Consider the following 26,688-nt stretch of genomic DNA (forward strand, 5'->3'; position numbering starts at 1 on the left):
AGTGCCGACAGGTGCAACCTCGTGGGAAAAAAAGTCTCAGGAATAACCACACCATCAAAAACACCAGCAATTACAAGCGCAAGTGCAAACCACACGTATTGTAAAGACAGTGTCTGATGAGAAAAATTTGGCCAAATCTTACATGGTCAGAAACACCCAAAAATGATAAAGTCAAATTACAAAGTATAAAAAAATACCCCAATGTGACAAAAAGCAGAAGAGCCCACCCACAAAAAGTGCTACAAATAATAAGTATAAGCGGGGAAACCAGAGGTCCATTAGCAACAGGACAAGACCAAGGAAAACATTCACATTAAATTAATGATTAAATTAAATGATGGAGAAGACTACATGCAGGTACTACACAGAACTTTTTAAATGCCTGCCTTTGCTTCAGTCTTGACTGAAAGGGCCAGTGATGCACATGTGGTTAACGTGAATGACAAAGGGGTAAGAACACAGGATGGAAAAGGGAAAGAACTGGGTTAGGACAGTTTTCATGGGTGGCTTATGAGACACCTGAAAACTATCAGTAGATCCAAACTCACACATCCTCACTCACCTGCAAAGCAGGCAAGCAAAATGGGGAAAAAAATGCATGTGATGAATCAGTATTCAAAGTCAAGCCCAGTTTTTATTTAGTTACAAATGAAGTCAACTCGGGGGAAAAAACCCAAAAGGACATGACCTTCAATTTCCACGATATTGAGAAACAACCAGGCTAAGAACTTCCCTAATCCTCTCCAGCCCTATTTTATCTATATTTTAAATGAGATTCATGTAGAAGTGGTTACTTAGAGATGGTTTAGGTATGCTTTTAAAAGGCTTCCCTTTGTGTTGGCAGATGTGGCTTTTTACTCTTTTCAGGATCCATACTATAAAACTACACATGAAACCGCAGACAGTAAAGGCAGGGATTTGTTCATAAAAGCAGCTTCAAAATTCCGTCTGTATCGCCGCTGTCTGCGAGACAAGTGGGGCTGAATGGCTGCGCTCACTCCTTGGGGCTGGGATACTGCCCCTGAGGGTCCAGCCATGACCATCTCGGCTGCATCCCTCATCCTTTGCTCGGCGGGTTGGGGACAGTGACCTCAGAGATGCTCTCGGCCGCCCACCAGCTCAGGCCCAGGGCTCGGCGGGATGATCCTGCCAAAGCAGGTACAGCAGCCCAAAAACCAGACTGGAAATGAGTGCAAAGCACTTAGGGTAGGAGGGAGCATCCTGCTGGTGAAGTTTAAGCAGAGGAAATAACGGAGCATATCCTGAGGTTCACACTGCCTTAAATTTTGTTATTCTCAGTTCTGGGGAGAGAGAGGCTGGGGAAAAGCCTCACCAAAAACACTGTGCAGTTTTGAAAGGTTTGAAGCAGACACATGTTATTGATCTGGACAAGGCTGTCTTTGGTCTGGGATTAAGCAAAACCAGGTTCCTTTCAATAACGTCTAGACATAAAATAAAATATAAAATAAAATATAAAATAAAATAAAATATAAAATAAAATATAAAATAAAATATAAAATATAAAATATAAAATAAAATATAAAATATAAAATAAAATATAAAATATAAAATAAAATATAAAAGAAAATAAAATATAAAAGAAAATAAAATATAAAAGAAAATACACTTCACGATCACAGAGATCTCAAAAAGAGTTCATCTTCACATGACTATTTGTCTGTGAAGAGGGTGTAAAGCCTGTATATCAGGCAACTGAAAATTGTTGAGAAAAAGTCACATTTTAATCTTCAACTGATATATTAGTGTAATATAAATTTTCAGTTTGCAGCAGTGCTTATCCTAAAGGTAAAGTCAGGAAAGGCTGCAAAAACATACTGCTCTTGCTCCAGTCAAGCAGCTATGTAGTCAAAGCAGACCCAGAAGGAAAAAAAAGATTATTAAAGTAAGGTATGTAATTATGCCCTGGAATGTTAGAGGGTATCATTAAAAATGAAAGGAACCTGAAAAAGAATACGGTGAGACTGCAGTGGAAATCTCTCAATGCCAAATAAGAGTTAAAATTAATTCTGGTTTAGGACCTTCCCCCCTCCCCTTAAAAAAGAGGGGAGACAGGGATTAAAACACTGCATCAAAAATCTCTATTAATTTTATTGTAAGTTTATTATTATTTTAATGGCATTGTAGCCTTAGAAGGCAGAAAGAAGAGTTGCCAGTTGTAGATCATAGAAGAATTAATGAAAGTATCAGCACTGCACGGGAAAGATGAAAGACACTTTTTATAACAAAGCTTTGACCAGTTTGAAAGTTATGGCGTGAGTCTGCTCGGTAACAACTGATTTTTTCATTTTCCCAACCACAGCCACCATGCCTGTGCATGCTACACGGTAGACATCGGATTTGCATAAGAATCTGGAAGAGCTTACACATGCAAAAGGTTCATCGAATTTGCATCATACATTTTCAGCAAATCTCATCAGACAGAAGCAAGTACTGTGAAACAAAGGATCAGGTGCTTTTTGGGTAAATTACCTCTGGGGCAAGACAAAAACCAGCTAGTAAAATCCAGAGTTTGCCAGTGGCTTCAGTGCTGAAGGAGCAAGGCTGTTGCCTGTAGGTGACCAAGGGGAAGGAAGACAGGCAGCCTGCACATGGACTGTTTCGGCACTGGCAAGATTTGGCAGCGTAGCTCATGGATAAAGCAATGAAATTCGTTTCCACTCCAACTCGTAACTGGGAGCCAACAGTTAACAGCACCTTTGGGCTCCCTGAGCCGACAGGCAGAAGCCCCAGGGAGGGGAAGCGCCTGTCAATCGTGGCAGCCAACCCTGCCAGATGCAGGGCAGCTGCCACACCAGCCGATGAGGCTGCCGTGCTGCTGACCCACGCTCCGGCAGCAGTCACGCAGGCAGGGAAGTGGGCTCAGGTTTTGCCTTGTCTGTATTTCTGGCTGTTTCTGGCATGTGTGACTTACTGATGGTTTGGCTGACTTCTATGGGCGATGCCACAGCTCTGCTCTGTCCTGAAGCAGGTAGTATGTGCTCGAAGAGACGTTTGCAAAACTCAGCTTCCTTTAAAACACACACCTTTCAGAGACTTCCAGCATTCATCTCTAGTGGCCAAAATCATCTTTGCCAGTGCGGAGCTAACACTACATTTCCGCAGCCCCTACTCATACCCACTAATTAAAACACAAAAGAGAAACTTGAGCTCTTTCAGAGGGCAGATTGCTTTAGAAACTGAGCTGGACCACCTTCCTAGCAAGCATTTTCTCGCCATGTTTTCCACGAGCCTAATCTCATAAATTGTGATTGTTAGTACAGCAAAAAAACCCATAAAAATCCTGAATCCACAGCTGTACACTAGAGTAGTCACTAGATGTAAGTGTAACTAAGAATCACAGGGTCATAGAATAGTTTGGGCTGGAAGGGACCTTCAAGGCCATCTAGCCCAACTCCCTGCAGTGAGCAGGGACACCTTCAACTAGATCAGGTTGCTCAGAGCCCCGTCCAACCTGACCTGGAATGTTTCCAGGGATGGGACATCTATCACCTCTCTGGGCAACCTCTGCCAGTGTTTTACCACCCTCAGTGTGGAAACTTTCTTCCTTATATCTAGTTGAAATCTACCCTCTTTTAGTTTAAAACCATTACCCTTTGTCCTATGGCAACAGGCCCTGCTAAAAAGTCTGTCCCCAGTACTCAGCTATTGCTGTCAAAATGGCAATCAGTGAGTGTGGATGTTAAGCTAACAAAACAGCAAAATCAGCATAACAGAGTAGGAGTGTATTTGATTACTTGCTTGAAAAATGCTATCTTTTAAGAAGGTGTTTATTTCACCTAGGGGAGCAGTCCTTACTTTTCTTTTTGCAAAATCAGAATGTTTCACCCCTTGTAAATGCATCTTTCAAGACTGTTCAAGGAAAAGGTGTCATGAAGTCAGCAAGTGGAGCACTAACAGCAGTCTGGCAATGGAACACCAACCCACAGCACTCTTCAAGACCAGCTGGGAAATTGGCTTCAGCTGGGGGTTCATGTTCAACTGTCTGCACTATGTTCTTCAGCTACCTAAGAGTCACAGAGACTATCTCCTCCCCACCCTTTCTCCCATTCCCAGTCCTTCCTTATCCGACAAGACCATTATAAGGTGGCAAAGGCCATTCCTCTGGATAAAGAGGCAACGTGCTAAGTGGAACCACTTCTTGCCCATTTTCGTCCTGCTGTAGCACAAGCCCATTGGTGATGGACCCTTCTGCAATGCGTCGGGTTCCTTCAGCAATTTTTGTTGCAACAGACATCTTGTGTGCAGACATGTGGATGTGAGCAAGCCAGCTGTGTAGCATGGCTGGGAGCAGGTCAGCCTTGTGCAGCATCACAGATGTACGAGGGGAAAAGTAAGCCAATCCTCAGCTACCGTTTCTTGCATTTTCAGTCTGAGAAGCTGGGATAGTCTGGTGAACTGCCTTGCCAGAACAGTGTTATTAGACAATCATGAAGAGCTCATGCATGTGGCCACCAAAGCAAAAAAATATGCCTGATCTTATTTAAGTAGCTCTCCATGAGCTTCCTTCCATGCCTTTTTTTTTTTAACTTTTTTTTTAACATAGCTGTCCAAATTTCCTTCCTCTTAGACTGTACAGAGAGGTTAACATCACTGCTGTAAGAATAAATTAGTGTCCCATTTGCACAAAGCAGAGTTGCACCAAAAATACTAGACATATCTTTTGTTCTCCTTTATATACAGCCTACGTTCTGGAAAAGTGTGATCCACAGGTCTGCAGTAAAATTACCATTACCTTAGTAGCAGGCCAACAGAGTTTGAAAATACTTTTGTCTGTCTTTTGCCCTAAAGACCCATCAATTAACATTCAGACTGTCAGAATTACAAAAGACCAGTGCACCAAGTGTGTTGGTCAGAGGAAAATCTCTGGTCTGAGAACCACATGCAGCCTGCAAGTCTATTCCACACAGTCCTATTACTACCCAGTGGCATTAAGGGCTCTTTACAAATGTGCTCAAAAAACCTACAAATTCTTTCGGTAAGAAAAATCACAGTATTTCTGTTCCAAAGTTTTGTTGGGGCTGCAGCTAGAAATCCTGAGATGCCTTCCTGAACATCCCCTTAAGATCACTCTGCAACCCAATGCATGGCTTGCTCTCAGGAATTTCGTTGACAGCCCACATCTTAGGTGAAGAGAGGGACTTCTCATATCACCTATGCCGCATGAGGTCCTGGCTGCTGAGGCCAAGCGCAGGAACTGGCTCTGAGAGGTTGCTGTCCCATCGGGGCGACAAGCGATGTCCATTTCAAGTGACCTGACCTTCAAAGCTTTGTAAAGGACCACCACTGGCTCTTGTCATCTTGGAAGTGACTTACCCAAGTGGTACACAGTTAGAGTTGCTCTCCAGTTCATTAAGTTTTTTAAGCCTTAAATTTCTGAACATACAATATTCATTTAAAATGAACACAACATCCCTAACTCCAATAAAAAGGTCTGCTATAAAACCACATGTGCTTTCCTTTCCACCTCACGGGTCTCCTTTCATATCACTGCTCACAGATGTTCTTCTCTCCCTTGAATTTTACACGCTATTTTAAAAGGTACGTGTTTCTTCTGCCCACTGTTTTTCTCCAGACCATTTTCCACGTTCACAAAGCTTTTGCCCCACTAAATTCTCAAGGGCACGTTACCCAAAGAGTTCAGAAAACTTAGAAAGCCTATAGCTACACTGAACCAACACTTAGAGCAAAATCAGCTCCTGCATTGAAACTATGTTACATAGAAATCTATATTTGATATACTGAACAACTGTATAACAATATGTGATATATAATATACCATAGAATAGAATAGTTCCAGTTGGAAAGAACCTCCGATGATCATCTAGTCCAACTGCTTGACCACTTCAGGCCACTTTAACCAAAAGTTAAAGCACATTATTAAGGGCATTGTCGAAATGTCTCTCAAACACCGACAGGCTTGGGGCGCCGACCACCTCTCTAGGAAGCCTGTTCCAGTGTTTGACCCTCTCAGTAAAGAAATGCCTCCTAATAGCTAATCCTATATTTATTTATATGGTAATAGTTATATAGAACAGTTATATAATATTCTGATAGTGAATCTTTGGTATAAACCCCTAATGTTTTATTATGTCTTTTGAAAGTTTTCTCATCTTTTCTCATGAATTGTAACAAGTTATTGTAATAGGGTACAACAGTCTGTAAACTCTAATGCATAATAAAAACCCAAAAAGGTTGGTGAAACAATAATCTACCAAAAATGCCTTCATTACCTATTAGTGACGTGAACTGCAACTTGCAAAAGCACAGTTCTCTAGTCTGTTTTCTTATATGCCTCCCTGGACATCTGATGCTGGCAACTGTCCGAGGCGAAACATTGGGCTCCAGGCACCTTTGATCCAAGCTTTGACACACAAATCACCCTCGGGTCTCCCTCTACAGATTTCGTTTATGGCATAGGATAACTTGTATAATACTTTTGAAACAATCATCTCTGTTCATAAATCAGATAGTAGTACCTGAAACATCCTTTGATTGGATTTCATTTATTTCACTGTAATTTACATAAGAATTTGAAACCGGTAACAGTCTGTTGAGGTTAACAGAGAAGTCTGACAAATGAAGCCAGCTTAAGAAGTAAAAATGTGACATTAACGCTGAAGGAATCTCATAAGCACAAACTCACAGACTTGTACTTACACTTTCAACTCACAGCTGCTTGAGGTAAAAACAGCCTTCCCACGAAGGAAAGTGGCTGCATACCACTCCATCTAAGCCGGACAGCACTGCCATCTATGCAGGTCATCAGCAGTATCTATGAGCTAAGCCTAACTTCACGTTCCCTTTGAAACATCTTTTATCTACTCCCTCCTTTCAAGTAACCTTATTTACTCAAACCATATTGAAAAATTAAATTCTTTTTTAATGCAAAAAAAATTTAGGATAAAGTCACCCAGCATGAGTTTCAGACTCAGAGAGAAATAATTTTAAGCATATTTCTTAACACTTACCTGAGCAGAGAAGTCGATTAGCTTTGGAAGCAACAATTTACTTCCTTCGTCACTCTTCAGAAAATCCAGCAAGCTTCCTGTGACAACAAAGAAAGATTAAGTCAGTGCAGCTTATTAGCAAAATAAAGTTCATGCCAGGTCCCCAATTTTCTGGATCACAACATTTTTTGCAGTGAAGGGTTTTGATGTATTTTCAAGTTGACTACAGTAAGCCAGTCTCTTTACATGATCTAACAGCAGTAAAACATCCAAGTCAGCATGTCAGGTATCCAAGTTTTTCCATTTTTGTGAGTGTAGAAAACTCCCATCAGGCCATAACTTAATTCAGTGGCACTGAATTTGATAATTACCCTATTCTGTGGGCTATCAGGAAAGCTGTCTAGGAGAATGACACTTATCAATCCTTTCCAAGTCATAAAGAATAAACGGCTCAACAGTAGCTGTTGTTTATGAAGTTATCAGCAAAACTGCTTGAAAACATAACAAACTAAGAAAAACTACCACCCAAGACAATCTGAGAGGGAAACCTCACTTATTTTGTGTAGTGATGCTCCAATAAAGGTTGTCCTTTTCTAGTAGTGCAGCCATCCTTCCAGGACCACTCATCACTCACCTTGTTACACATGTATTTATCAATTCAAGGGCCACGTAAGGCAACTTCTAAGGTTTGTTTTAATTGCTTTGCTATGACACCAGGCACAAAAGTTAGGTAGGGAACCCAAGGGAACCAGGGTTATTTTGGGGGTTATGCTCTGCATCCGAAACAATTAAAAAATGCTACATTATGAAAACTGTAAAAATAGTTCATTTCACAAATGCAACAATGATTCGTAAAATTAAATCCTCAATCTTCCTCTAAGATAGGTGCTCCTTCACTTTATATCAGAGCATTCAAATGAATAATGCTAAAATCCCCAGATTTCCTTTTTTTTATTCCTTCCTTTTTAAAGAAAGGGGTCTGATTTACGAGAAGCAGAAGAGTTTACTAAAACATTGCTTGCAGATTCTATGTTATTCTCACCTTTTGCCATGAATTCTGTTATAATATAAATAGGTTCTTCTTTGGTCACTACAGCATAAAGCCTAACGAGCTTATCATGCTGAAGTGTTTTCATGAGGTTGGCTTCCTCCAGGAAGGCTTGCACAGACATCGTTCCAGGCTTCAGAGTTTTCACAGCCACTTTCGTACTATTATGATAGTAACCTAAAAAGAGGGAATACGATCAGTGCACTTGAAGTCACTCTGCATCGCACAGCGCCTCAACTAGTAGGAATTTGTAAAGCAGGTGAGGTCGGATTCCAGTAATAGCTAAGAGCCCGAGAGCAAGTGCCAGATGTAGCACAAATATTTATGCTAGAATTCCTTTTATTTTGCAACTGATACAACCTTGCAGTGAAAAATAGTCCATTCCCTATTTTTAGAAATCAAGTTATCTGAAAAAAAAATAAAGCAAGCAAATTATCTTACTTCATACCAAGTTTTCATTTACAAGTAGCCCATAAAATAGTCAGTCAAGAGGTGTTTTAATGAATGTCCACATAAATTGTCTCAGAATCTAATAGAGATCATGGATTGCTTGCAAGATTCTCAAGCATCATTAAATACCATGAATATAACCATTTTATGCATGCCAGTCTTGTGCTTATAATCCTTTCTGTAACCCTCAGTGAGTGCTCAAAACAGAGCATTACAGGGAAGTGCAATCAAATGAGGATTCTCATGACCAACAAAGATATGCTGCCAGGATCCCAATCCTCCAGCGTTCAGAGCAAGATTTAAAATGTGATAACTTCCTATCCCATAACCCATGCCAAGAGTGGAACAGAATGTGGTTGTTTCATTTCTCTGTTTATCAAGCCTTCTAATGTAATATTCTAATTATATAAAAAGCAACTATCAGTAAAGAGAAAAGTAGTGAATTATTTTCTGCTTTAATGTTTTCCAAACATTAAATAAAAAATAGAGTAGCAAGCACTGATCCTAAAGTTTATTTTGTGAAGTCATTTAATCTGAAAAATAAAAGAAATAAAAGAAAAGAGAGAGAGAGGGATATAAATGCAACTCTTGTCTCCTACCATACCCATTTCAACACTGCAAAAATATTTCTCAGAAGAGGTAAAACTTTCATGACTGAATGAAATAGACTCATTTCCTTATTCAGCAACAATCCAGACAGTATTACCACAACGGATACACCTCTGAATTGGAGTCCACAATTTTCTTATACTATTTATCATCCTAACATAAGAAATCAGTGGCAAAGCAAGGAACTAGTTTCCAGATCTTAAGGGGTTGCTCTAATCACTGCATCTTGCATCACCTTTTTTTAAAGAAGGATCATCACCTGAGAAAAGCCACTATGTCTATAAGAAATTATTCACTGCATGATTATTAAATATATATTTCCAAACATGGTCAGGTCAAAGCATAATAAAGATATGCCTCTAAATGATCTAATAATAAGAAATTACAGCTACAAGTCATACCTGCTGTTAAAGCTCAGGTATACAATTTTTATCTATCGGAAAAACAGATGCTAAATATATTTCGTTCTGCTTAAGCAGTAAGCTTATTTGTATCGTTTCTACTACTCCATCCCATCTCGTAAAGCAGAGCACTAGTTCCACTCCCCATCTGTTGAATCCTTTACTGAATGTACTAATTAACATTATTTCTGTGAAGCAATTGTGACCAACACACTTAACGATGTAATAGTATTTTACGTTCACTAAAGAGATCCACCAAACTAGGGTTCTATTTACAGAAAGTTTACGTTACTACACCACCTCACCCATACTGATGTTTTCTGCAGGAAAATGGTCTGCCCTGACCATATGGTGGTAACACACAAAGCAAATTAGCTGATGAGAGCACTAGTGATAATTGATCCTGATCTCTCTCACATTCATTTATTTCATCAGGTATTGGGAGGAATGGGACACCAGAACACTGAGGAAAGGTGGTCATGAACTCTACCAGCACACACAACGGCGTCTCTAAAAAATGGACCCTCGACAGTTTGGCAAAACTGGAATTTGTCACTTCTCTTGCCCACCCATTACCAGCAAACCAGCGTTGGCTTGATTTGAGCTGAGGACCGCATCACACCTGGAGCAGGCAGCATCTTTTTAGCATGTGTCTGTGCCACGCCATTTCATCAAAGTCCTAGTCCTCACGTCAGGTCACTTACCGTTACTGTGAGAACCTCTGTGGTGGTTTCCATAAAGATCGCCTGCTTTGCAGGCACGCTCTTACCGTACAGGTAAGAAACTGCAGCCTTTGCGCAGGCGGAGGGAAAACCGGTGACCTCAAAGTACTTCAGCTGGTGACAGCAACATCTAACGTTCACTCTGCATCACAGAAGGATTCCAGTGGCGCACAGGGAGCTGTGGGAAGGGGCGGTGACGGCACTGCATCACCCCTGCCTCATACGGTACCCGCAGCTCTGGACCCTTCGCTAACGTCTGCCTTGGCTGACCTGACCCTGGCTCCAGGCGTAACCCCAGCACGTGCTGTGTCACGGTATTCCCTGCCATGTGATACGAATGAACATATGGTCAGTCTGCTGCCTAAACACGAATTCAAAAAGACAGGTAAGCAATGAAATTCTTGCTTACATCTAGAACACCTGACATAAAATTCAGATTCTTTGCAACTAACGTTCAGCTCATGTATATACTGTAAAAACCCATTTCTGATACTGATGAGATGTACCAGCAAGTTTTCTTTTATTTTAATAACAGTACTTCTGTGGTATGATTTAGTCTGATTTTTGTAACAGCTGCATAAGAAAATACCCATCCCAAATGTGTATTACTTATATTCTAATTTGGGGGTTACCAAATGAGAGAATTTTTTACACCTGAGATGCAAGCAAAATGTGTCTCATTAATAAAATACACTATAATGGCTCCACTTGGCTTGTTAACTTTTCTCTTAGCCCTGCTTGAGAATTCTCTTCATGGATTATTAATACCACAGAGCATTATGGTTCACATCATATCAGTGCACACTAGGAACAAAAATGCATAAAACATAGACCCTGCTCTTGCAGTGCTGCTCTGGTTCATGGCATCACTAAAGAAGCTGCCCAGATGCACTGAACTCCACGGTCAAAACACCTTTCATACCATGGCAGGAAGCAAGTCTCTCTGCAGCTTAGATTTCTGTTAAAAATTAAATGTGATGCAAGCAATAGTATGCAAGTTTGAGGAACATGATGATGTCCTACACAGAGCGCTATGTTCTTCTCTACATGTTAGAATAGAATCCTCCAAAAATTGTTAGTGTTTCAGGTATTTATTTTGGAGTTGATTATGATTAGTTTGAGAGAGTAGTATCTCGGACAGCCAGGTTGCCCCCAGATTCTTGCATGGGCTTAATCAGGCCAAGCTGTGATATGAATTTATAACAGACAATAAGAAGGTTGAGCCTACAATTTCTGACCAGACCTCCAGGGCTGAAGGCAAAAAACTGTGAACAAGCCTATGAGATACCGTTTTCTCCTTCCTCTGTTTTCACAGTAATTCCCTGCAAGGTTATAGTGGGAACAACTCTTTGAGCTATGGAGGTATGAGGCTACTGTTAGAAGCCAGATAAAGTCTCAGGCTGTTACGATTGCAGGAGGTAAAGGGGAAGAGAATGAGGGGCAGCAGCTTCTCGGCATCCTACTGCATGTCAAGCACATCCCTCCTCCTTCACCAACTACAGCCATCACTCAGCTGAAGAGCAGAGGAATGCAACCATAGCTCCATCTCTAGCTCATCTCCTTACAGCCCATTAAATGTAAAGGCAGGATGCACAGGCTGCAGCTTTCTAACCGCTTCCATAGTGTGGTGCATAAAATGTGAACACAGCCCTGCCATGCTGTTTTCATCTATCATGTCAGTACAGCTGATGCCCAAAACACACACATAAACACTAACTTGGTAGCCTAAAAGCGGGAAGTCTTTATAAAAAGGTATAAAGTTACACTCAGCTGTAATCACAGAATCATTAAGATTGAAGACGACCTTCAAGATCAAGTCCAACCATCAACCCAACACCACCATGCCCACTAAAACATGTCCCAAAGTGCCACGTCTACATGTTATTTGAACGCTTCCAGTGATGACGACTCCACCACCTCCCTGGGCAGCCTGTGCCAATGCTTGACCACTCTCTGGATGAAGAAATTTTTCCTAATATCTAATCTAAACCTCCTTTGGTGCAACTCAAGGCCATTTCTTCTCGTCCTATCACTAGTTACTTGGGAGAAGAGACCAACATCCACCTCACCACAACCCCCTTTCAGGTAGTTGCAGAGAGTGATAAGGTCCTCCCCAGCCTCCTCTTCTCCAGACTGAACAACCCCAGCTCCCTCAGCCACTCCTCGTAAGACTTATTCTCCAGACCCCTCATCATCTTCGTTGCCCTTCTTTGGACATGCTCAAGGCACCTCAACGTCCTTCTTGTAACAAGGGGCCCAAAACTGAACACAGGATTCAAGCTGCGGACTCACCAGTGCCAAGTACAGGGCCACTATCACTTCCCTACTCCTGCTGGCCACACTATTCCTGATACAGGCCAGGACGCTGTTGGCCTTCTTGGCCACCTGGGCACACTGCTGGCTCATATTCAGCCGGCTGTCAACCAGCACCCCCAGGTCCCTTTCCGCTGGGCTGCTCTCCAGCCACTCCTCCCCAAGCCTGTAGCGTTGCATGGGGTTGTTGTGACCCAAGCGCAGGACCCGGCACTTGGCCTTATTAAACCTCATACAGTTGACCTCAGCCCATCGATCCAGCCTGTCCTGATCCCTCTGCAGAGCCCTCCTACCCTCCAGCAGATCAACACTCCCACCCAGCTTGGTGTCATCTGCAAATTTACTGAAGGAGCTCTCGATCCCCTCATCCAGGTCATCGATAAAGATATTGAACAAGACCGGCCCCAGAACCAAGCCCTGGGGAACACCACTTGTGACCGGCTGCCAGCTGGATTTAACGCCATTCACCACAACTCTCTGGGCTCGGCCATCCAGCCAGGTCTTTACCCAAAGAAGAGTAAACCTGTCTAAGCCACGAGCCGCTGGTTTCTCCAGGAGAATGCTGTGGGAGACGCTGTCAAAGGCTTTACTGAAGTCCAGGTAGACAACGTCCACAGCCTTTCCCTCATCCACTAGGCACGTCACCTGATCATAGAAGGAGATCAGGTTGGTCAAGCAGGACCTTCATGAACCCATGCTGGCTGGGTCTAATCCCTTGGTTGTCCTGCACATGCCATGTGAGTGCCCTCAAGATGAATCGGTCCATGATCTTTCCCGGCACGGATGTCAGGCTGGCAGGCCTGTAGCTCCCGGGATCCTCCTTCCGGCCCTTCCTGTAGATGGGTGTCACATTGGCAAGCCTCCAGCCACCTGGGACCTCCCCTGTTAACGAGGACTGCTGATAAATGATGGAGAGTGGCTTGGCAAGCTCCTCCGCCAGCTCCCTCAGTACTCTTGGGTGGATCCTATGTGGCCCCATAGATCTGTGGGTATCAAGGTGGCTTAGCAGGTCCTTAACTGCATAACTGGATTATGGGAAGTTTATTGTGCTCTCCATCACCGTCTTCCAGCTCAGGGGGCTGAAGACCCTGAGGATAGCTGGTCTGGCTATTAAAGACTGAGGCAAAGAAGGCATTGAGTACCTCAGCCTTGTCCTCACCCTTGGTGACAATGTTCCCCCTCATATCCAGTAAGGGATGGAGATTCTCCTTGCCTCTCTTTTTGTTGTTAATATATTTGTAAAAGCATTTTTTGTTATCCTTTATGACCGTGGCCAAATTGAGTTCTAGCTGGGCTTTTGCCTTTCTAATTTTATCTCTGGTTGACCTAACAAGATCCTTGTACTCTTCTTTAGTTGCCTTCCCTTTCTTCCAAAGGTGATAAACTCTCCTCTTTTCCCTGAGACCCAGCAATGAAGAAAGAAATTAAATGCACTTGCAGTGATAGACAAAACTGGGAAATTGATGGTCCTTTATAGCAAGTTTTCTCCGTGTAAAAGAAACTCTTCAGAGTTGGAGAAGATTCACCTGCCAGCTTCATAAGTGACAAAGAAATTCTGCACAGGTCACACATGAGCACAGCCAAGTGTGGGATATGGGGGTCTGCACAAAAAGCAAACCCCCACAGCCAAGGGGATATGGGGGTCTGCTTTTTGTTCTTAGGGTTTTCTTAGTCCTCCCCTAACATAAGCTAACTCCCTCAAAAATGTGCAAGAGGAAGATGTCAACTTGGAAGCCCAAAGAGTACTTAATGGACAAACTAAAAAGAAAATACTATAAAAGATACGCTGGCATATCTTCACATTGCAGCAACAGGATTATCTCTATCTTCCCATATAGCACAGAACGACAGAAGGGTTGAGGTTGGAAGTGACCTCTGGAGGGTATCTGGTCCAACCCCCTTGATCAAGCAGGGCCACCTAGAGCCAGTTGTCCAGGACTGTATCCAGTTGGCTTTTGAATATCTCCAAGGATGAAGACTCCAAAACCTCTCTGGGCAACCTGTGCCAGTGCTCGGTCACTCACAGAGTGAAAGAGAGTTTCCTGATGTTCAGAGGGAACCTCCTGTGTTTCAGTGTGCGCCCATTGCCTCTGGTCCTGTCACTAGGCACCACCGGGAAGCACCTGGCTCTGTCCTCTTTGCACCCTCCCTTCAGGTATTTACATACGTTGACGAGATCCCCCGTCCCAGCTCTCTCAGCCTGCCCTCACAGGAGAGATGCTCCAGTCCCTTAATCATCTTTGTGGCCCTTCGCTGGACTCTCTCCAGTAGCTCTGTATCTCTGCTTACTGGGGAGCCCAGTTCCTCTGAGTGGGACACTGTTCCCTCTGAAACCACAATTCTGAGTACCCTTTATCAAGAAGAAACTTATTTAGTAATTAAACCGTGGAACAATATTTCTCTCTAATTCACACTATGGCTGAAAAATAATTTTGTTCTAGACAAGGACAGAGCGTAACAACTAGCTCTCTAATCAGGAAAGCGTAACAACTAGGTTATTTCTCAGCACCTCTACATAACTCCTGATGCCCCTGGTTGATCATTACAACGCACGGTGTTTGTTGATATCCCGCGCTGCACGGCTGACCTAATACGTCTTTTCCAGCCTGAGCTTCCTTGGTTCTAAGCTTAACCACGCTCCTGATTCGAGAGGACCTACCCCATGCAAATCAGCTTCTCTTCAGAAAGGAAGCGCAGAAGAGGAAACGCAGCGAGCGCTTTCACAGTACGTTAATTTTTCTCACAGTGCAGCAATTCAGATGCAGGGCTTAGACCCAATTTAGATGTTAAAATAATGACACAAACAAGAGGAAACCTCTTGAACCAGAAACACCCTTTTAAAGTTTTATGCCTTTGTGTGTCTGTGTGCAGAAGTAGTCGCTTCCCAAAATGATCTACATTTTCAAGCAGGTGATGACCTTCTGCCACAAAGTCTCTCATAGCGTTTCAGTGTCAGTTAAACATTTCTTGCCCTGGTTTATTAGACAAAAAAAACCTGCACAATGGCTGACGTTTGCCTTAACTAGAATGTAAATTGTCACTCACACATATCATAGTTAGAGGGTTTCTTAAGCCTTTTCTCGTGAAGACCTGTGAAAGGCTGGATTTGGCCATATTATATTATAGAGATGCGTTGCTTGCATTTTTTTTTTTTTTTTTACACGATTTACATCAAAAGATTGCACCTATGGCTGAATTAGAGCTTTCTGATTGAGACTGTAGTTGTGTGTGGAATTTGCCCCTCACACAGCACCACTCTGTGCTTTACTTTCCAAATAAGAGCATCTCTTCAAAGCAATGACATTCCCCTTAGCCTGCCACGCTCCCGTGAGTCATCAGAGACCCCTTCATAGCTTTGTGTCTTCTAATAAGTTTTGGCATACACTTTTAAGTTGCTCAGAAATGCCCTGCATATAGAATCTTGTTAAAAAAAAGAACAACAAACAAAACTCCCAATGTTCTATTATTATAATAATTTTATAACTATTAAATACAAATATAACCTAAATATATTACTATTTAAATATAACTATATAAAAACAACCAAAAAGGAGATTCAGGGAATGGTTTAGATAATGATCTGGCCTGAAAAAACACTGTAATGAAGACTTTGGGAAAAAGGTATAGTTTACCTCACATAAGTAAAAACTTATTTGTTTTTAATAAGTAATGGACAGCACACAGAACATGCAATATGTAGCCCAAAAGAATACTCAGATCCCTGAATAGACAGCATTTCAAAAGCAAGAGCATTAAATATTTTTGCAGAATGTGATTAGATAGTGGTCATAGCCCCTCACCACAGGAAGTCACTGCGGCTGAGAAAATAAGATTGTTTACAAGCAAACAAAGCTAATTATGGTTATAATACTGAATACTATCATTTTTTTCTGGGTATATATTAACATTTACAACTTGTAAGTCTTATGACACTTTCATTACTGGGGACCTGCACAATAGTTCAAGGTAGGGGGTGATCAATCTCTAATCTTACTACATAAGTCACCTACTTTCTCAGCAGCAGGCAACAATCTTGGATTAAGTGTCCCTGATTTTCACCCTGTAAGGCAGTCCCATGCATTATATTGCAGTTTCTTTACCAAGAGACAATGAAAACTCTATACATAATTCACTAAAAGACACGATTTCTTTCTATTTCAGGTTCTTTACCACTTGCTCATTCGAAGCAAACTTCTGAGATGCTCACTGATTTTGAGGACCAAGAGTCACATCTTCGTATAAGCTTCTACTTCCCCCACAAAACATGATCAAAAAAACCCCTTATTGTCTTCAATCCTCTAAATTACAGTGCTTACTCACTACTTTTTTTTTTTTCCGTTAAAAGACACCAAAGGATTTATTCCATGTTATCTGATATCTTCCCCCTTGCAAATCCTCTCTCCTCACAAGAAGGTATATTCTGGGCCTGACTGTGCTGTTTTACAAGTATATTGGATCAGGTTCATGTCCACTATTATTCTGAATGACCCTGAAATGACATTTCTTTCAGCAGATGTAAACACACTTTCCAAAGGAATAAACTTACCCATCCAGACTTCTCCAAACTGACCAGCTCCAAGTTTCTTCACTAATTTAATTGATTCCCGTGGAATTTCCCATGCATCTTTATCCCATGGTTTTTGAGGCTTGGGACTAATACAAGCTTTTTCCAACTTTCTGCATAAGCCATCTGATTGCTCTGGTTTTCAAAGGAAAAACAAAATACAAAATCCATTACACTTCTGTGCCTCACGACTTGAGACAAACATTACTCAATTACAGGTGTGCACTAACCAGCTCAAAATACTTTTCAAAATAATCAGGTGTTTTTATGAAAATTAACCTTTCTGGTGTTTTCATGTAACTTTAAGCACCTCTGAACTAAAACTGGGTATTCAGATACAAATTTAATAAAGAAGTGTCACATGCATCTAGTTACCATCAGATTATTAAGTTTTTTTAGTACAATTCATACCACCTAAATATAATATAAGATCCGCTTACTGACAGTATGTTGATGAAAATGCACACAGGAGTTGGGCTTGGAACCTGTATTCTGGAATTTGTCATTAAATTTTCTTGTAGGATTGTTTCAGATACATGTGCATGCAAGCATAAGTAGGTCACCATTATTTCTTTTCTCCAGACACTGACCAGCTACAATTTTAATAAAAATGTAAAATAATTTTCAGGTTTTCCAGCTGTGTCAAAGAATTACCATACATGTCTAACAACCCAGAGAAATCTCATGGCCAAATCCTGAGTGTGGCTTTGAAAAATCACAATGTGATTTTCTGTCCTACATTTTTCATCTTCTTTGTCTTCCCAGTTACGAGACCAAAACCCACATATTTTGACCAGGAGGTTTTGAAGAATGAAAAGTCACTTTGTAGCTAAAACATAGGTAGAAACTTGTCCATTCCCCCCATTTTTTTTTTTTTAATAATAACTGTATACATTCCATGTGGGTGCAATTTTCTTTCTTTGAAGTCAATGGACTTTTACTTCCTTCAAAATGCCATTCACGGTAAACAAAAAAACAAACAAACAAATTATTTTAAAGGGGAAAAAACCCCACACTCAACACCTCAGGATGACATTCACAAGTCTATACATATTTCTGCTAATTGTGAATACAAATTTATTCTCAAATACAGCATTTATTTATTTACAATGCAGTCAATCTTTACTGTAGTTTCACATGACCATAACTTTGATGTGGTGTTTTATAAAGCTATTCTTTATTTCACAATGGTATGCCACAGAGCAAGCAGCATTAGGTCTGAGTTTGATAACAACATTACTTGAGTTCCAACCAGTTTTACTTTATCTTTGATAACATGCATGCCTGGGTTATTTAGGGGAAGAAAAAAAAAAAAGATGAAAAGGTTTGAAACAAAACAAGAAAGCATTTATTTTCCTTCACAGGAAATAATGGCTGTATTCTATTAAGTAATCCACTAACTGATTTAACTTACTTTGATAATGTTTGATCATATCATTGATGTTGGGAAAAGTTATTCTTGGAGAGATGTAAAATCCTCCATTGTCTAGACTCCTAATTTTGTAGTGCTTAATAACATCGCCATGCTGTGGGTCATAGTCTCTTATGGAGAGAGAATAGCTGCCTGTGGATAAAGAAAGAATGGTCATTAACAGACAGCAAAAGTCTACAGTGTCCAAGCATACATAGTTGAGCCTAACAAAATCACCTTTTTTGTCTGTTCTTCTCTTTGCTCCCTTATTTCCTCAAAAAGTATTTTGCAATCAACATGAGGAAGTTAGCCAATAGCTGGTCCTGAACTGGTCACCAAAATGCTTACAGTCACACTTTCTTTTTCAATCTTACTCAACAAAGTTAGGAGTTCCGTAAGCCAGACAGCCCATGTCCAACACCCACTTCTGCAGAAAGTCCCCCCGGCTGGAGTGGGACCGGCTGGGAAAGCAGGGCCAGGGCTGTCACATCCCACGGGCAGAAGCTGAAATTCAGAGATCAGCATTTCGGAAAAGGAACACGCTGGATGTCACAGGCCAACTAGCAAAAGGATAGCTTGGAGATGGCTTCAGGCACACGGGAGGGAGGGGAGATCTGGTAGTCCTGGGGAGCCTAACACCAGCTGGGATTTAAGATGGGGCAGCAGAGTATCTATACTAAGCTACAGAGCTTTCCAATTCTTCCACTTAGGCAACTCTTGTTGTCCATTTTCAAGGCTAAGAAACCACCCCAGCCCCTTCTCTGTCCTCACACACAGATGCAATGACAGAAAGATTTTGGGGGTACTTTGCCTTACTGCCAGCAGCCTATGTTGAATTTAGATCTCTCTCTTCATTGCAGAGCACAGAAACAGCGATATGGGCCCATTACAGTGAGCTACCTAATCAAGAATCTGCAGTCTTAGGGCCAGGAAAAGTACCCCCAAGGAGAGGATAGACATACAATCCACTGAAGAGATTCATGCACCTTCCTCCGGAGGATGCAATGTTAAAGTATCCAGGTGGAGAATCCAATTCAGGCTGCTGTCAGTGTCCAGATGCTGGGGCAGAACCTCCTATGATTTTCTGAAGGTCCCAGCCAAAGACCCTGGAGACTTCACTAAGCTTTTCAACACAAAAGAGCTCTGTCTACAGCAGAAACCTTTACAAAAAGCTTTTTTTGGGGAAAAAAAAAAAAAAATCACACTACAGTGCAGAAGTGTAAACCCTCATTATGCACTAACTATATTTTAAAACTTGTAGCAATGGATACAGACCCCATAATGGAAGACTATAAAATGCAGCATCTACTGTTTACAATGAAAAGTGTCCTTCAGTAAAGGAATTGCAAATGTTAGGCAGGGAAAAGATCTCTCCATTCATTCCTGCTTCTTGTCAGTGTAATCACACACACATTTTTTTTCCTGTCTCAACTTTGGGTGTTAATCTGTAACTCTCTTCTCTCTTTTTCTGGTGATTTTCTCATCCTTCTCACTCCTGCAGAACTGCAGAAAATCCACACAATAGGACACACTAGGACTATTCCACACCCAGTGCCACCTGGTGCCAACTTTTGTGAAGACAGACTGTATGTTTTTAACTCTACTATCAATTCCAAAGTAACCTGCCCCAAAGCCTACCTTTTAATGTTTCACTTTCCCTGATAAGGAAAGCTCCAGGGCTATTTCCAGGAGCCAGGAGTTGTCTTTCGGCATCTTTTCGGGTTATGTCTTTGAAGAACCATCTGAAAAATACTTCAAAGAGTTAGAACCCTTTCTCTCCCCCACCCACAAAGGATACACGACCAGAGTGAAGAAGTTTTCCAGAACTTAGAGCCTGGGAGAACTTACTCTTCTGTTTCCAAGGTGTTTACTTTTGCTACGTAGTTGCTGGGAATGAAGCCTTCCTTCCTTGTTGTGAGAGATTTTGCTCTCCACCATTCTCCCAGCCTGAAAAACAGGAACAACAGTAGTACCCACAGGAAAGGAAAATTATAAAGTGTTACTTGGGTTCTACTGTGCTGAGAGATTTGCCCATGCTGGTGAGAGAAGCATCATCTCTTCTCTGAACTCAGGCCCCCTGAGAAACCACTGGCTCCACTGGATCAATGTTTGGTCGCTGTTACCAAGGGCAGCTGCCAAGTCCTACCAACAGCTCCACATACATTTGTATTTTTGCATATAAGGGAGCTGTCTCACCATTAATACGCTCATGTTATGAGTAGGATTTCAAAAAATTATAAAGGGAATTAGATGAGTCTAAAGAAAAACTCCAACACGATCAGTATTGTCATACTTACTCCTCAATAACTTTCAATTTTTCTCCTTTTTTGAAGGACAAGTCATCTTCATGAATGCCATCATAGGGATACAAAGCTACCACAATGACTCCATGCTCCTCTGTGTCTACAAAGGTAGAAAGCCAAAGGCACGTTTGCGTTATTTCACAGGCTGACGTGAGCATAGCACACAGTAGTGAGATTCCTATGAGAACGTACCTTCGCTGACAAACCTCTGTCCTGGTAAGAGCTGTGCTTCTGGATTTGCCTACAACAAAATATGTCCTTAATTAAGCAGTTTTAGATCTTTGTGACAATCTTACATTACGTATTATTCAGTTGCTTTGGTATCATCTTATATGTCGTAAGTTAAAAGGAAATGCTCCAACCTTTTCCCACCGCTCTTCAATAGTAAGTCCCCGCTAGATTTCGAATTGAGCAGCTTCAACTGAGCCTCAGGGAAGGTATGACACAGGCTGTGGGGAGGAATGTCACAGCTTTGTGACTTCTCCTGAAGAGGCTTTAGGCAGGGCTCTTTAACGGGACAGTTATTAACACGTAGCTGTCACGCTAAAGAACAACAAGCAGGGTTATGTTGCCAAGAGTGTGCAAGGGAAAAAAGAGAGTAATTAAAATGAAAATAATGGCAGTTTGTGACGTGTGTATGTTGACGGCGAGCACGCAGAGTCCGCTGGTGAGCGGGGGGGCAAGGGTGTCATTCACACCCGCAGAGAGCACGGCCCCGGGCTAGGGCAGTCAGGAAATACGGCTTCCTCAGCACAGCGCGGGGGGTGGCGGGGGAAAAAGGTACCAGTCGATCTGCAAAAGAGCAAACCCACCTGGTACGCGACGGGATTCCCCCGCCCAGCACCCTTCCTTTCTAATGCCGGGCAGGACTCGCCTCGTGCTCCACCGCAGGAACCGCCATTAGGTTGCTCCTCCTGCGGCGCGGCACGGCACGGCGCGGCTCCCTTCACCCGCCGCTCCCCTCCCGCCCGTACCGACGCACCTGGTGCAAGGTCGAGTGGGGGCCTTCAGCGCGTAAAAGGGAAGTTGACTAGAGCTGGTAAGGAATCGCCCATGACTACTTCAGCCGTTTTAAATAGAATAATCGACACCTGGATCCCATAGCTATTAAAAATGGTTCTAAACTACTTCAGGTTTTCTGAAGTCGCCTAGCATTCTTCTGCAGGCGTAGCTATATCTAGGTCACGCCTTGCCGAGCATTACTGTTTTCATGCAGAAAACTACGACAAACATAAAGCAATTAAGTAACAAACCGCCAATTTTTATTTTTTATTTCTTTAAGTAATTATTCGTTGAGGGTGAACTGCACAACACTAGAAGACCATTTGTGGACTAATGATCATTTGAATTTCTTCATGCATGCGCTTTGGATTGAAATTTAAGTTATGCCAGTCATGCTTTGATCTTGCTACTGGAATTCTCCCCTGAGACTATCTACTTACTGGCCTTTGCTGTTTATTGGACGTTGGATCCCTCACATAAATAGTTCGTTCAGTTTTACGTACTGGTTGATTCTTCAAATCTAGCCCATCTCCATGCAGATTCTCTTTCCTTTTTGATTTTATACATCCCATATTTCCTGTTGGAATAAAAAAGGTATTACACAAGAACATTAGGCCATAAACCAAGCTGTTTCCCATGCAATCATCTGGGCTACGCAGCAAAAACGTGCTTCCTTTTCATACACAATAGTTCACGTGGAGAACAACTGAAGGTTAGGAACACATGCTGAAAGCTCTTTTCTGCTTGCAAAGGAAAGAAATTACTTCTTGTCTCAATCCACACATGAAGAAAATACTTCAAAATAGTTATTTACCATTTCAACATTTTCGGATTTATCATCTTTTCTCCCCAATCTGCCACCCCTCAAATCCCTTACATCTTTCTGATACCTCTGTGAGCTTCAGAATAGATATAAGAAAAAATATAATTACTGTAGTGACAACTTATTTCTGTATGTTTTAGAGAAAAGGCTGCTCTGGAAGTTGTAGGAATAAATTCCAGTCCAAATGATGAGAACTGCAGCTAGATTTAGCAAAGCCTGTATCTCCCCACTTCATCTTGCATATGCCAGTCTAACAGGGAGCTCAGTTTGATTCAAATCCCTGTCTCACATGAGGCTGATGACTGGTGCAGCCCCAGCTCCATGGCAGATATGGTGCTACCATGACCTTCAGTAATGAATCTCCTCGTTCAAACAGGCCTGTTACAGCAGTCTAAAATAGCCGATGCATGTATCGGTGATGACAAATCACCACACAAGTACTTCTTCTTCAATACAATTTATAAGGCTCAGGATGTGCATCCATGCTAAATCAGATGAGATACAGCTGTTAGCATCTACATGACTGGAACCTGACTGCTAATCCCATGATGTAATTACACAGTACTTCAGCAGGCACATATACAACATTGTATCTGTATTCCTCTCTCAGAGGAATTATACTTACTCTTCAAAGAATCCACTATGAATGCTTCTCAAACCTCTCCTTTCTTCCTCTCTCCCTCCTTTCAGGTCAGTGCTCTAATGCTAGGATCACACTCACATTTTCCCTTGCAGGCACACACACTCTCACTTCCTCCCTGCCCTAATTAATCTTTAAAGGCAGTTCTTTGAAGAATAATGTAAAACCTAAAATAAGAGCTCAGTGCATATACGGGCTCAAGTAAAACAGCACTGGGTAAAGCACAGCTGGAGAAGCTAAAGCAGATTGTTAACAGCCTACACTACACCTCACTTTTACCCTCACCTCTAGGATCGAAAAGGTCCTCAAAGTAAATAGCTGAAGTAGTAGAGGTCTCCACTTGCAGACGCAACCGTTTCAACGCAATGGGGCCTTACACGCCCTACCTCCGTAAGTAGGAGAACTAGCCAGTTTGGTCTGGGTCCATATTAAGACTTGTACACTTGTAACAATGCTGATAATAATCATAATCCTGACTGACAATAACAACAAACCAAGGCCACAAGCACTCCCAGGTGGGAGGTCTCAACTTCCCACAGCACCTTCATTTAATCTCCCATCCCGCCATCAAGGAAGCACCACATAATGCCAGATGCACTGTCCTATCCACAGGCTGAATGTTTTCTTCTAAACATGAGAGGAGGGTACCTCCTCTCCTACCTTTTCTGCAAATTATCTGTCACCTATTGCCAACAAATCTTGGCTGTCCGTAAGGTTTCAGCAGTGATGCAGTAAACTCTGATACTGGTTCAAAAACAGCATGAGAACTCATTGCTCCCCTTCTCATCTTCTCTTGAAATAAAAATAAAAGGAATCATACAGAAAATCAATAGGCACTGACCAGGCATCATTATCCCACAGAGGCAGAGAATACGGTTTCCTCTTCTTGTGTGTCAACGTTTCAGTGTTCCCATACTCGTGTGAAGGCCCTGGGAGACACCTTCAGCCAGAACCTTCACTTAGAAGCAAACACCTTTAATGATTAATTTTAGTTTGTCAGAACACCCATTGGGAGATTCTTACAAATTCTCAGCACTACATGGGCTACACACTAGTTGTTTTGAAATACTAAGAATGATTTTTAAAAAATTATTTATAATTGTGGATATATAGATGACACTTACTTTGTAGTTAATGGTTCATAGCCAATTTCTGTACACCCACAGGCAGGCTGGTGTTTGCACGCTCACCCCAGACATCAGGAAGCCCAGTGTTTAATTACCTGCTGTATCTGCAAGATCAGGTATTTAGCCACCTAAGTGTTAACCTTTTTGCTCTTGAATAGTTCTGCAGAAGCAGAACAAACAGCTAAAGTGGAGGACATAAGGTAATTTGATCTAAATCGTCAGCCAAAAATCCCTTTCCCTATTGCTGTAAGAAAATTGAAGGTATCTTTAGAGACTGCAGCTTGCCCAGTGCTGGTGTAAACTCAGCAAAAAGCATTTTTACTCAGATTTTTTCTGCAGCTAAAAGCACGTGAACAGCTCTAAGTTAAGCCTGCTGTGAGGATTTGTTTGTGACAGTAACAACAACGGATCAGTAATGACAGTGTGCAGGTGCTCCGTAATCCCACAGAAGTCTACTCGATGTTGTGTGAAATCACACAAATACAGAATGTGAGATAACACGCATGTGATCGCACCAAACAAAGAGAAGATCCTGAGCCTCATCATGAAGCACGGGTTTTTGTTTTTTTCCTCATGGGGATGAAAGCCCATGGTCCTCACAGGACTTAGCTGAGTTGACATTAGCAAAAAGCCCCAACAGTTGGTGCTGAAGCCCATACCTGCTTCAAGGGAGGTTATTGCCCCATTCACTCCAGTATAGCCCCAAAGACTAAACATTCAGTAGGAGCAAGACCATAGCAAGGGTAAGCCCTTACCTAAAGGTAAGCCCTGCACTGCATCTTCCCAAAGCAGTCACGTTCTTGCACTCCAACTCTGGTCCACAACACAATCTACAGCCTAGCAAGTGGGGGCAACTGCTTCAGGAGTGGGACCCCAATCTAACTAAAATACTAATGTAGACACATCCTGAGACTTTTAGCTTCTTTATAAAGCAAGCCTCTTAAATCTTGCGAAAGAAACATATGAAAAATATACAATAACGTAAACATTTAGCACTTTATCTATACCATTATAGTTAAGTATATGATATATAATTTAATAGTTAATTTTCTGACCTTGTGTTATTTCTAAACAATTATAGGTTGACAATGGAGATAAAGCATTAAAAAAGGTAGAAAAATAGTTTTTTTTCTATTTTTCTATCCAGTAGAAACTGGATCAATGAGCACATGCTCTTTTGATACTGCGAAACGAAAGATTTTTGAACCCTTGAAAGGCCACAAGATCTTATATTTCTGTACGTGCCAGCTCTCTGTGTAGCTGTGTGCACTGGGTTCCAGACTGCACATTTAAAATTCCATAAGATCAGTCCTATTCCCAACGGAAATATAACAGTCTTGGTTTCAAAAGCTTCTGCTCAGTGACTGCTCAGTTCATCTGCAATGCCAGATGTATTTGTTTCCAGCATAGTATTATACATTTTAACTGAAATCTGATCTGGGTCTTTCCCAAGGTTTTGAGAGTAGTATCAAACTAAAGATTTTAGACTAGATATTAGGAAAAATGTCTTTACTGAGAGAGCGGTCAAGCATTGGCACAGGCTGCCCAGGGAGGTGGTGGAGTCACCATCACTGGAAGTGTTCCAAAAATGTGGCACTTGGGGACATGGTTTATTGGGCATGGTGGTGTTGGGTTGATGGTTGGACTTGATGTTCTTAAAGGTCTTTTCCAACCTTAACGATTCTGTGATTCACAGGACTAGGATAAACAGCAGGCACTGACAGGAGAGTTTCAGTCAACACACATTGTAATGGATTTCAAAATACAAAATGCCGTATCATTACCAAAGTTCACTTCACAAACATTCGACCCTAGCAAATCACCCATACAAAAAAGAAGCTTTGAAATACAAAATGTCTATTCAGTGTACTCTTTCTTAGTTTATACAGTAGTCATAAGGAAAATCTGAAGGGGGGGAAGTTCATTCATGCATAAATAAAATATTTCACTCGGTGTAAAATGTTTATTTGCATAGTGCTCTGTTGCCGTATCGCAAGGAGCATCAAGGAAGCGTTTTGTGCAGATATTAAGAGAAAGAGAATATGGTAAGCAAAGAGCAACCCAGAGAGTGCAGCATTGTTACAAATGAAACTATGTTATTGTTCGTCAGAGATAAAAATAATTCAGACATTAGAGGAGATGCTGCCAGTCTCCCCTCAGACGTTTCCCATGCCAACAGATTTACAATAGAGGAGACACTACTTTTCATCCATGCTTTTCATTTCTTGTCCTGTCCACACCTCTAGACATGAAAGATAAACACTTAAATAAAAGAAACTCTATATATTGCTGCTGACTCTTATAAGC

At 41.7% G+C, this 26,688-nt stretch overlaps 1 protein-coding gene across 3 annotated transcripts in view; it reads right to left on the bottom strand.

Moving 5' to 3' along the window:
• Positions 1-22,363, bottom strand: part of LYN (LYN proto-oncogene, Src family tyrosine kinase) — a gene marked incomplete at both ends in the record, with an annotated part of 33,585 nt that extends 11,222 nt beyond the window's left edge. Inside the window, 9 exons of one of the 3 annotated variants that reach the window (XM_081996274.1) lie at positions 6,990-7,066; positions 8,011-8,193; positions 17,058-17,210; positions 18,490-18,639; positions 20,125-20,228; positions 20,335-20,433; positions 20,784-20,889; positions 20,982-21,030; positions 22,295-22,363. In XM_081996274.1, the coding sequence (XP_081852400.1) occupies positions 6,990-7,066; positions 8,011-8,193; positions 17,058-17,210; positions 18,490-18,639; positions 20,125-20,228; positions 20,335-20,433; positions 20,784-20,889; positions 20,982-21,030; positions 22,295-22,363 (990 nt within the window). Of the gene's footprint in view, positions 1-6,989; positions 7,067-8,010; positions 8,194-17,057; positions 17,211-18,489; positions 18,640-20,124; positions 20,229-20,334; positions 20,434-20,783; positions 20,890-20,981; positions 21,031-22,227 lie in introns of all 3 variants that reach the window. The other 2 variants (XM_081996272.1, XM_081996273.1) reach the window with 2 other exon arrangements.
• Positions 22,364-26,688: the final 4,325 nt, after the last annotated feature.

This window comes from Phaethon aethereus (genome assembly GCF_964289735.1).
Source record: "Phaethon aethereus genome assembly, chromosome: 2".
Taxonomy (NCBI): Eukaryota; Metazoa; Chordata; class Aves; order Phaethontiformes; family Phaethontidae; genus Phaethon; species Phaethon aethereus.